The sequence below is a fragment of the Impatiens glandulifera genome, chromosome 1 (assembly GCF_907164915.1).
Source record: "Impatiens glandulifera chromosome 1, dImpGla2.1, whole genome shotgun sequence".
NCBI classification, from domain to species: domain Eukaryota; kingdom Viridiplantae; phylum Streptophyta; class Magnoliopsida; order Ericales; family Balsaminaceae; genus Impatiens; species Impatiens glandulifera.
The window spans coordinates 157,677,078-157,690,434 of record NC_061862.1 but is presented as its reverse complement, the minus strand read 5'-3'; the positions used below and the strand labels follow the sequence as shown (position 1 = coordinate 157,690,434).

General features: G+C 26.9%; 1 protein-coding gene across 2 annotated transcripts; it reads right to left on the bottom strand.

Moving 5' to 3' along the window:
• Positions 1 to 7,053: 7,053 nt before the first annotated feature.
• Positions 7,054 to 8,427, bottom strand: LOC124918258. Of its 2 annotated transcripts, XR_007097359.1 has the most exons (3): positions 8,215 to 8,427; positions 7,427 to 8,123; positions 7,054 to 7,298 (listed from the first exon to the last, which is right to left on the bottom strand). XR_007097359.1 is itself a non-coding variant. In XM_047458463.1 (2 exons), the coding sequence occupies exons 1-2, from the start codon at positions 8,375 to 8,377 to the stop codon at positions 7,726 to 7,728; spliced, it is 561 nt and encodes a 186-aa protein (XP_047314419.1). In that variant the 5' UTR covers positions 8,378 to 8,427; the 3' UTR covers positions 7,054 to 7,725. The 2 variants fall into 2 exon arrangements, 1 of the variants encoding a protein (XP_047314419.1); XM_047458463.1 differs by having other exon boundaries at positions 7,054 to 8,123.
• Between the last annotated feature and the right edge of the window lie 4,930 nt (positions 8,428 to 13,357).

The window sequence follows — 13,357 nt, the reverse complement described above, 5'->3', positions numbered from 1 at the left end:
AACGTGTCGATAATGTGAAAAAACGTGTCAAAATGTGTCAAACGTGTCAAAAACGTGTCAAACGTGTCAAACATGTCAAAAACGTGTTAAAAACGTGTTAAACATGCCAAAAACATGAAAAATGTGTTCAACGTGTCAAAAATGTGTTAAACGTCTCAAAACGTGGAAAACGTGTCAAAACGTGTTAAACGTGTCAAAACGTGTTAAACGTGCCAAAAATGTGAAAAACGTGTCAATAATGTGAAAAACGTATTAAACGTGTTGAAACGTGTCAAAACGTGTCAAAAACGTGTCAAAACGTGTCAAAAACGTGTTAAACGTGTTAAAAACGTGTTAAACATACCAAAAACATGAAAAACGTGTCAAAAACGTGTTAAACATCTCAAAACGTGGAAAACGTGGAAAACGTGTCAAAACGTGTTAAACGTGCCAAAAATATGAAAAACGTGTAAAACGTGTCATTAATGTGAAAAACGTATTAAACGTGTCGAAAACGTGTTAAACGTGTCAAAAACGTGTTAAATGTGTCAAAACGTGCCAAAAACGTGCCAAAAACGTGTGAAACGTGTCAAAAATGTGAAAAATATGTTAAACGTGTCAAAACGTGTTAAACGTGCCAAAAATGTGTCAAAATGTGTTAAACGTGTCGAAAACGTGAAAAAACGTGTCAAAACGTGTCAAAAATGTGTCAAAAATGTGTTAAACGTGTTAAACATGCCAAAAATATGAAAAACATGAAAAATGTGTCAAAATGTGTTAAACGTGCCAAAAACGTGTGAAAAACGTATTAAAAATGTCAAAAACGTGAAAAACGTGTTAAACGAATAAAAATGTGTTAAATGAGTCAAATACATGTTAAATAAAAAAATAAAAAATAAATAATTTGAGTTACCCAATCCATACTCAACCCAACCCATACCCAACCTATATTAGTAAATAATATGGGTTGAATTATGGGTTGGGTAAATTTAATTTGGGTTGAATATGGGTTGGGTAATACGGGTTGGGTTTACCCGTTTGTTCACCCCTAAGTAGAGGTCATGTATGCTTGCAGAAATTTTTTCAAACCCCTTTTCTCTCTACTGTTTAATTAGAGCATCTTTGATAGTTGTGAATGATACTCTGTTTTTCCCAATGATGTTTCCAACCACCATAAACTCCCAGTCTTCAATACACTTCTCATCTAATTTAGAAAGCAGATTGAATTCAAAAGGAGAGTTGAGTACCTCTACCTTTATTTGGATATCTCCCAAATAGATTTTTCCTTGGCAGACATGATCTTCAAATTTTTTTCTGTTCTATTTTTTCATACCTCGTTGACTTTCCATATTGAATTACTCCTGATAGTGTAGGTCTTGATTTTGTGATCCTTCATCAGCTCCTTCATTGCATCAATTGACTATTTAACTATCTCCTTATATTCTGTTTTCTTCAGTAAATTTCAGTTCTAGAGATAATGATTACTGAGTTGGGATGTTATTTCTTGAGCTTTCTCTTTACTGATTGTGATTTCTTCCTTCTTAGAATGCATTAGGAGTTTGGTAATTTGTTTTTTAAGACACATGTTTGCTCTTTCATTATAACCAACCTTCTAAATTCCTTATTTCTTCCCCTGTTTTTTGCTGTATTTTCTTCAGATTTTTTAACAGCAATAAGTTCCTTACTTTTGCTACATTCTTGTTTTTTCTAGATTATTTCTTCAGCAATCCTATCAATTTTCTTTTTAGCTACCTCCATTAAACCTTCCATCACAAATTTTTTGACTTCCTTATATACTTATTATTTTTCTTTCTTCCCATTTTAATGAAAAACATAACAAAGAAACAGAGCAACAAAGAAGAGAAATTACATAATAGGGTACACCAGAAACCTAATTATACAGAACAGGATAAACCAGAAACCCTAACCTTCCAACCAAGTTTTGTAGATGAATGATCGACCTAGCAATTAGAATCGATATTGTGTCGTTCGTGTCGATTTCTTATATTCAATAAGAGATAATTAAAAAAAAAATACAATTATGTAAGATTTGAGTAGTAGTAGAATGATTTTATAAAATTATGAAAAATAAAAATAATTGTACTAAAATATAAATTATTAAAAAAATATAGTAAAGTTTGCAGCTGGTTGTTGTAGATGAAAAATAAAAGTAAACTAAAAAAATATTGATCTTCAATTTGTAGAAAACATTAATAATTCAGATTAATAAGGATGAAAACAATGAACATGAAAGATAAGTGAGAAAATCATGTGAAGCTTACAAATCTCACTTAATACCAATTTAGACTATTTGTTTCAACTACTAACAATTATTACATTTTATTTTCTGTCAATGTTTATATTTATTTTTATTTGAAATTGCTTATTATACATATTTTTCTTAAATTATTTCTTATATATTAATTTTTATTTAAATTTATATCCTAAATATTTAAAATAATTTAAAATATTATAAAACTGTTAATTTGAATTGAAAATGCACAAATTCATTTTTTTTTTTCTAATTCTTATTGCGACCAAAACTTTCCCTTAATCATGATATTACTTCATTAACTTCATTCTCAAACGACGACGAGACGACGCATAAGATCTTTTTTTTATTTTCATATAATAATAACTTTTATTCATTTGTCTCATTCATATTTAGATATTGTGTGTTGTAAAACTAAAATCATTTCTAAAAAAAATATTGATGTTGAGGAAAATTAAGATGTACAATAGTCATATAAATAAAGTATAAATAATATGATATACATTACGAAATATAAAATATAAAATATAAAATATGATATCGTAATATAAATGTCATAATATATTTCAATTGGTCGACTAAATATGACTTACACCAAAATAACAGTTATCTCATTTGTGAGAATTTAAATAAAATAAATTTATTAGGGTCTGGCTGAACCTAATAAGATAGCAATTACAACTCAAGAAGTAATAAGTACCCAATGTGATTGAAAGCTTGAAAGAGGTGAACGAACATGAAAGACTTTCAGTCTCGAAGTTGCTCTGTCTTCGAGCTGGGGTGGGGCATCATTTAATTCTCGTAACGGGAATGAGATGTGTCTACTAATAAACCTGACATTCTAGTCTTGGTAAAGACCAAAATATCTGGTGTCAAACAGATAGAGTTATCAAAAAAATGGGCTTTCCTGATGGCATTAGACCCTAACTACCTTGTTCCTAATTGGATTGCTTGTCTTGATTCTCCTAGTTACTTCTCCACATAACTCCGCTATCAAACTACACGGATGCGGTATTTAAAGTGTAACACATTGTTTAACACGCATAACCTGTATTATTTTGAGTTTCAGACTCCAGTATGGTTGGGTTCTCTTGCTGATAACGCAACTAGTTCCCAATGAAGACCCAAGCAATGCATCGAAAGACGAAAGAGACTACGCATTTGATCCGGCCAGTGTAACCTCCCGACTTGCTTGCTCTAATCCTTTCCATGTCGATCCTGCCAAGGTTACCATTGGAAAACACTAAGACTAAGTTTACAACCTCCCTCTATTGATAACCCAAACTTACAAAAAAAAAAGTATTTGAATGGGCAGGAATGTGAATGGATGATCGCCCAAAGATGATAGATGAGTCACATCGGAATTGAAAATGAACGATTGAGAATTCTCGTCTAAGGCTTCCTCGAGGTAGAGTTCGTTTTGTAACAGGAGCGGAGTTGGGCTTTTACGGAGATGAATCTCCTAGTCTGTGAAGAAGAGAAGGAAGAGTCTTACGTGTGGGTAGTAAGAAATAGAAACTCGAGAAGGAAAAAACAACCCAGTTCACTCGCTAAGTCTTTTTGCATCTGGTTAAAGCGCCCAAGAGGCAAATTCATAGGTTACATGGTGGAATTAAATCGGAAAAATCCCTCTGTATCCCGACGAGTAGAGTCAGGCAAAAGTAGACAGGTTGGTTAGTAAACAACAAGCAATGGTCCAAGTACCCAAGGGACCCCGCCTCTTTTTGACGATGAACCACTCTGAGAAGCGTCAGTGACCTATACGCTTCATCCTCGGTGCGTAGGGCCGATCCCCGTGTGCTAGAAGGACCGAAACGTTTGCCTTTGTCTAGGGGGGCGAAACTCTTTCAACAATCTATTCAAGGCTCCTCTTCTCTTCCAAAGCTAGGACGCTCCCTGATTCCGATAAGCTGTAGAATCGTCCGCGATTCGATAGCATAGGGAAGCATGGAATCGGACGCTAGCTTCTCTCATATCCTTAGAACATCGAAATAGGAGTAGTAGTTAACTCAAACGGTATACCATGAACGGACTGGACTCCTAGAAGAGATAGAGATAAGGCTTTCTTGGCTTCTCTCTTTCGCCTTCTCAATGCATTGCTTGGGTCTTCATTGGGCACTAGTTGCGTTTCAACACAAAATGAAACTCAAACCTCAATAATTTGTTCGAGCTCAACATGTTGGACTTGGTTGAACTGAGACTCACTCACACCGTCCCTGTAAAAAGTGACAGCATAAAGGTAAGCAAATAAAACAAGAAATTCAGGCCGAACCGACCGCTTTAAGCTTCCTTTACTCCAAGTTGATAACGAATCGAACCCATTGTTCTTTTCTTTTTCTTTCCTCTATGGAAAGAGGGGATAAAAAGATACTTTCGAGAAAGGATGAGTACGACTGAAGTGGCTATACATACAAATCCATTCGACCTAAACCCTCTGGTCGAGCGTCTTTTCGATCCTCTCACTTCGTTCGAGCTCAGTAACTTTTATAAAGAATCAGATCCCGTTACAGTTGGGAAAGCAAGTGCCATCCGAGAGTCTTCTTCGTCTTCTGCTGGAACTGTTTTCTCTAAAGGTAGTGAAGTGAGCCGAGGAGAGGAAGCATCCTGTTCACCAATCCGATCAAATTCTAATCATTTATGCAGTTGTCAATGGATTCTGTGATCGAATGCCATTAGACAAAATTTCTCAATATGAGAGAGCCATTTCAAGCAGTTGCTACAAGTGTCGACAATTCACTTAGCAGATGCAAGGCAAGGAGTTCAAGATTCTTCAACAAAAGAAATTCTCTCTCCTCTAGCATCACAACTTATTCTCTACCAGCTTCTGAAAGAATATCGGATTGGTGAACAGGATGCTTCCTCTCCTCAGCTCACTTCACTACCTTTAGAGAAAACAGTTCCAGCAGAAGACGAAGCAGCTATGTTACAAGGAGACGAGGAGTAAGGCAGTAGACGTTAACGAATGCACGCGTACCAAATCGAATAATACACCACTAAAACTCGGGCTAGGCAAAAAGAATAGGAAAGCAAAAGTCAATATGCTTTAATCAAAATATGAGAGACAGAGTATAGTTGGAATATTAAACAATCAATTACTTTAAATTAGTTAGTAAGAAAGTTTAAATTTTGATTATAAAATATAATAAGAATTGATCAGACTTGGAGTTGGGTTCTTAATTTTGTCTCCCTTGAAAATTTAACTATTTTAAATAAAAATAAATTTCAATGAACATTTTCAAATGAGTAATTTTAAACAAAATTATATACATATGAAAATATTTAAAACATAATTAAATGTATAAGGAATAATTATACCTATTGTTTTTTTTAGTTATGATTTTTATTGTCACTACATTTCATTCTTTTTATAAACAAATTGAGGTGGTGATAATTTCTATAATTCATAACTATATTTTATTATTTATTGTAACAAGTAATTATATTATTTGTAATTTAATGGTGGGAATATATATATATATATATATATATATATATATATATATATATATATATATATATATATATATATATATATATATATATAATATAATATAATATAATATAATATAATATAATATAATATAATATAATATGATGTTTAAAATTTTTAAAGTATTCGAATTGTCGAATCGAGAGATGTTGTTCACTTGGATATACATGTGAGAGAAAATTAATATTTGGGTCGGATTGTGGGTTAATCCGCCCATAAACTTAAAACGGTTATTTATGTTTACAACTTTCAACATAACAAAAAACAAGTATAACCCTTTAACCAAGTGTGATTGAGATTAGGTTTTCCGATGGATAATAGGTCGGTAACAATTAAAAGTGGTTAAAAAATATAAATCAAATATTTAATTAATCAAAGTGTGAAGTCACGATGTTAAATATTAAAAATTATGAGTAAGATATTTGATACGAGATGAGAGATTCATTAAAAAAAAAATATGTGATGAGATGTGTGAGAAAATTAGTTGTTTTACCTAAGTGAATAAAATATGAAATGAGAGTATTTTATTTTTTATTTTAATGTATTATTTATGAATTATTAAGAATTTTAAACATTAAATACTATATAATTTTTTTAAATTTATTTTATTTGTATTTTTATCCGTCTACATTATAAATTTCCTAGTTACACTAGTTTTCTTCTTTTCTTTTTTTTTTATATATTTTTTTAATATTGACTACATAAAATGAGAATATATGACAATGTATTTACTAGTTATATGACATTTACTTGCATTGATGACTGTTTAAAAAACAATTATAACTATATAGAATTTAACCAAATTATTTCTCATTAAAAAATCTCATAAGATTTGAAATCTCTAGTTCTGAATTTTTTTTTTTTTATATATTTTTACAATAAACTCAAACTCATGTGAAATTTTAAAAAATATATCATTTATTACAGTATTTTAAAGCAAATTTCAAAATAACAAGACTAAATTTTTTCTTAATAAAGATATCTTATAATAATGCTAGTATCTTCTTTACATGCAAAATATATATTATTTTCTAACACACAATCTTGTTTCAAATTACATATTTCTTAAATCTATCATTAATACTTTGAATGCCACAAAAATAACTTACATATATAAAATATATATTTTTTTAATATATTACAGCAATAACCTCTTAAAACACTTTAATGTTTTTAATAAAAATCACACTTTAAACTTTTGATACATTAAATAATATTATACATTTAGTGGGTTTTATATATAAAAAATATTAGTTCAAAATCATTATTTTACTAAAAACTTGGAAAACATCAAATATCTAATAAAAAAACAAATTAAAAGTTATAATTTTTATATGATATATTTTATAAATAAATAAAACTGTTAATAGGCCCCATCCAAATAGAATAAAATAGTAACAGATTGATATGGGTGTGGTCTACGTTTATAAACAAACTTATCAATTAAGAAATAATATATATTTATTTAATTTTTATAAATATTTTTAATTAATTAATTTATATATTAGTCATCCATTCCCTTCCAAGCAATTTCAAAAATTCGCCGTATTTGCTGACCTGCAAAATTCAATATAAAAAGAGAATAAAATAATTAGAATATGTTAAAAATAAAATAAAATAAAATAAAATACATTAAATAAATAAACGGTGAGATGATTTAGAAGTAATCTTATCCGACGGCTAACATTTATTTACAGAACACGTAAACGGACGGCTACGACGATGACGATGGGACGAAACCCTAGAACACGAACACAGAGAAGAAGAAGAAGACGGCGATGAAGATGATTGATTGATTGTTCTTGGATGATGAAAAAAATTATCCAAGATGATATTCATAAAACAAAATTTTGTATAAAAGAACCAAAAATTTCTCATTCCAAACTTTTATTATGACTGTTCAACGTTCCCGCAGAAATCAAAGGAGATGATTTAAGAGTATTTCTATAGATTCAGAGCTAAGAAAGAACTGGATCTGATTCTATTATGTATGATTCCATCGAGGAGTATTGGAGGTGTAGGATTGAGAGAAGCTTCCCTCTCCACAGCAAGGATGACGACGAACATCACCGGTTACTTTCTGAAAATACATCGGAAATCTAGGCGCCAACGGAGAAAATCGTCCGCGCGATGTTGTTGTTCCTGATGAATCGATACTGGAACCAGCAGAAACAGATGGAGAAACTTGTTTAATAGATTTGAGAGGAAATAGAATCGCTCTAATCTTCAAATCCTGATGCGGATGACGGTTATATTCATCGATGATGTTAGCTAGATCATCGTCTGATGTGACGGAAACGAGTACATCTAGATCTTCGTTTGGTAGTTTACACTTCAAACTCACGGAAAATCCACAGGATTCACCGAACTTCATCATTAACTCTGTAATAATCGTAATCGATATCGAAATCAATACAGTATTCAATATAACCGCTTATGAAAATGATGAAATCTAATGAATAATGTAACGAACCTGTAAATGAAGTTAAGCAATCGACGGCGAGGATTCTGGTATGGCCACCGAAGTATCGGAGTTTACCGTCGGAATGACGAGGATAGATTTTACCGCCATAACTGTAGAGAAACTTAATCTTATCGGCTTCTCCAGTACTGTTTGAATTCAAGCTTTCTGTCATGGCGGCTCTGCAGATTGAATCTAGAGGAAGAAGATGCTTCAACGAAGAGATTGGCACCTTCAAGAACAATTGAGCGTTACACGTTTCGTATATATAGGGGATGGGGATGAGTGTAACGCGCTAAAGGAGTATGGTATTTTGGTAATAATATGGAAATAGAGGGTTATTTGTTCTGGCAGTTATTCGGAATTTTGGATATTCCTTTCTTCTTTTAACATAATAATGAATTTCCTTTTCTTTTCTAAGCTTTGTTTGAAAAAGAAAATAAAAATTAATGTTCATAAAATTTAAAGATATTTATAATTTTTTTTATACATATTTAAAGGAAACTTCATTTCAATTCTTTTCATTTTTTTATTTAAAATAATAATAAATAACCTAAGATATTTACAATATTATTTTCTATAAATTATAGATTTTATTACTATAATATGAGACTTATAAAATTTTAAAGAGATTTATTTTGCTTATATGTGTCCATATATGATACATAATCCTAGATTTTGTGAACTTTTGAAATAAAATCTTACAAATTAAAATATATATATATATAAATTATAAAATAATATGTATGAAATCACTCACTTTTATTTATTTTTGAACATATAATTTTCTTAATTATATAGATTTAGTAATTTAATTTTTGTTTGGTAAGTTATTTCATTAAAATAATTATTTTATTATACTTGTATCTCTTTTTATATATAAAAAAATAAAATAAAAAATGAAAGAGAAAGGAGTGGCCCAATGAAGAGAGGATTAGTGGCGGGTTAGAATGGGTCGGTTCTTTGGGTGGGGGCCCACCTGCCACGTGACAAAAGGGAAGGGATTGGGTATATATTAACTGAAAACCGGCCCAATTCGGCGCCCTAATTTTCCGTAACCGCTTAAAACCCGTATTTGTTTGCTACCAAATGAATAATATATATATATATATATATTAAATATTTATTTTAATTTTTAATTTTATTTAAATATCTCAAAATTGAATTTTATTTTAAATTTAAATGATTTTTAAGCTGAAATAACAAGCTATTTTCTATTTAAATAAAATTTTGGTGCTTAAGTTAAAAAAGAAAAGATGAAACATAAGATGAATCAATTTTGTTTAGACATATCATTTGTATTTATGACTCATTTAAATATATTAATTATGAAAATAATATATAGACATATATATTATTAAAAATTAACTCATTTAGACTAAGTTATCTTTTATATATATATATATATATCTTTTATATATATATATATATTATTTATTTATTTATATTATAAAATATTTTAAAAAATAATGAGATACATCATACTTTTGAATAATATTAAAAATTATATTATATATTTAGAAATTGATTCAAATAAAAATTAAGACATATATATATTTATTTGTAATAATATATATATATATATATATAAATTAATAAATATATTTTAAAATTATATAAATTATGTGTATATACATATATTAATAATTATAAATGATTTATATAACTCAAAAATTGAGTAGTTGAAAAATTAATTAATAAGAAAGTAATTAAAAAACTAACTAATAAGATAATATAATAAAATAAATTTAAAATTAATAATAAATGTATCAATTTTTTAATTTTATTTTGATTGTGATTTGAATAAAAAAAGTTGTTAATAATTGTTTAAAATATTAAATAAATTATAAATATAAAATTAAATGTTTTTAATTAAAGATAAGATTTTATTAATATTAAAATATATAAATATGTTATAAATCCATTTTAATAAAAATATAAATGACATAGAAAAGAGAATACAGTAAATAACTCTAATTATATAAAAGAATAAATGAACTAATTTTTAATATTAAGTGACGTCTAAATGAACTTATTAAAATACAAGTCTAAATTCCATAGGTTACACTAGTTTTTTATATTAAAAAAATAATAATAAATAATTTATTATCAAAATTCTAGTAAATAAATAGAAAGCTAAATGAGTATAAGTAATTTTATCTAAATAGAATTAGAAGTCAAATTATATATACTGTATATTTGTATTTAAAAATTTATAAATATAAATTAAAAATCTTAAAGAATATAATAGATAAAATATTCATAATAATATATATATATATATATATATATATATATATATATATATATATATATATATATATATATATATATATATATAAAGGAGTAATACTGTAATTATATATTTCAAATAATCTAGGAGTTTAATAACTATGAATTAATATTAGATTAATGTGTGAAAAGAGATTTAAATGGAATATTAATAATTTTACTATAAAATTAAAAAGTATATGTCAATATTTTTACTTTATTTAAACAAGCATGATTGAATGTCCTGAAATATTTTATATTTAAACTTATTAGGAAATTTTGAATTTTAAATGATTAATTTGTAAGTTAATTATATATTATTAAAAATAAAATATAATACATAAATTGAAAAAAGTGAAGCATTATTTTAGCTTAATATTAAAATTACTAATATATTTATTTAAATAATATGTTAATATATCACTTAATCATATCTCTAAGAATTATTTGTGCAACTATCATGCCAATTAAGCTTTTAATCCTGTTATAATTATGCTAAACTTTCAATTTAATTTATCATATACCATATTAAAATTAAAATTATTATTTGTTATAAATTTACAAGTATTTCAAAACTCTTAATTGTATATAGTTAAGTTTAACAATATCTATTTTTCATTAAAAATTAAACAAATATCTACACCTATGGTGAAGTTTTGGTATAGTTGTTATGTACTTATTATTTGCTCTAGTTTTTTTTAAAGCTACAACAACTAGCAATAAAATAAATGTATTTAATTATAAAAACAATATGTATATTAAGTATTTAACATGTACAAGTGTTTTAGTTAATTGGTATTACGTTTATTAACTATTTATTTATAATTAAATATATGGATTTTTTTTGTTGGCTTCCAACTTTATTTGAGGAGCACAAATTCTAACAACTTTGGTGTCATTTATTATGTTGGAAATTTTCAAGATATTAATGTAATACTAAAAGATATTTAGTGAGTTTGAAAGCAACATATGCATATAATTTAAATTTAATAAATAAATATTATATAGGTCAATATCAATTTTTTTATACACCATAATTAAGATATTTACTCACTCAAAATAATTTTAGTTAATAATACAAAGAGGAGTGATAGAGTAAGGGAATTTGGTGAGGGAATGACATGTCATCACATTCATTGGTTGGAAAATGTAAAAGTGGGAGGAAAGAGAGAAAAGAGAGAAATTATTTGATTTTTCAGCGAATAAGATTATGCCACGTCATTCCCTCACCAAATTCCCTCACCAAATTCTCTCACCTAATCATTTCTCTAATACAAATACTAAATTTAAGAGGTTTAAGTCTTTAAGTTGATTTTCTACACTAATTAAAATAGTAAAAATGATTATTAAATTGGATTTATTATTGGGTATAACATTTTTGTGATGTCTCCTATCAATCATCACAATTTAGGTTTAAAATGATAAGAAATGAGGTTTTTGTCGTTTCAAATGTATCTTATCTATTTGTCATTCATTTATAAATAAATAAGATTTCACTAATTTAACTATTAAATTAGGTAGTCAAAACTCTCTATTATCTAAAATACAATTACAATAGTTAAATTAGATTAGTTGCATTGATATTTTATTTATTTATTAATAACACATATAATAAGTTAATTATATTTGAAATCGTTAAAATAAACCTCATTTTAGAAGATAAAACATTTTAAATTTTAACAATAAATAACTCAAAATTGTAAAGTTTAAAAAAAGATTTCATAAATCTCCATTGTTTCCTAATAAGGAATTTTAATTTGATAATATGTGCATCTATATATATATATTTTAAGAAAAAGTAGTATGTATATTTATAAAAATAAAGTGACCATTCAATCAATATAATTTAATTACAAATATGACATCAATTATATTTTAATTTGAGCTCAAGAGGTTACACTATAATGACTTGGTAGTATAAAAATATATGTATAAAATTACAAACAAAAAATCAAAAAAATCCTCATCTTCCAAAACCCAATCTAATACATAAACACAACCAAAATTTAGAATAAGTTATCTAACTAAATTTTGACATTAGATAATCAACCAAATTTTAATATATATTGAGAAAGATAATTATTTAACCTAAAAACTGATAACTAAGGCCTTGGTTGTGGAGGTGGTTTTTTGGATTCTGTCTGGATTTTATCCAAAAAAAACCCTTGTTAGATAAAAAGTAGAAAAAAATTGATTTTTAAAATTTAAAGACTAATTTGTCTTTTTACTTTAGAAGATATGGTGTAGATGAGAGAATGATAGTTTAGAGAAATAAGATAAAATTAGAGGATAGTTTTGGTATTTAAATGATAAAATTATTTGATTTGATGGTTGATAAGATGTTTGAGTTTTGAGATAAAAACTGGGTTTTATCCCAAAAATCCCTTCATCAAACGAGGCCAAAGAGTTTTGAATGCAAATAAAATATGAAATTATTGTAATTCAAACTTTAATTATTTAATATGATATTATAATTTTGTAATATACTTTAGTGTTATTAAATAAAATATGAAATTAAGTAAATCTGATTATAGATTATTTATTATAAATTGATTAAATAAAAATAATATTGATTACAACGATTGATCATTTGATTTGATGGTTGATAAGATGTTTGAGTTTTGTAATAAAAACTGGGTTTTATCCCAAAAATCCCTTCATCAAACTAGGCCTAAGAGTTTTGAATGCAAATAAAATATGAACAACTGATTATTGTAATTCAAACTTTAATTATTTAATATGATATTATTATTATTTTGTAATATACTTTAGTGTTATTAAATAAAATATGAAATTAAGTAAATCTGATTATAGATTATTTATTATAAATTGATTAAATAAAAATAATATTGATTACAACGATTGATTATTGATTAATTAAACT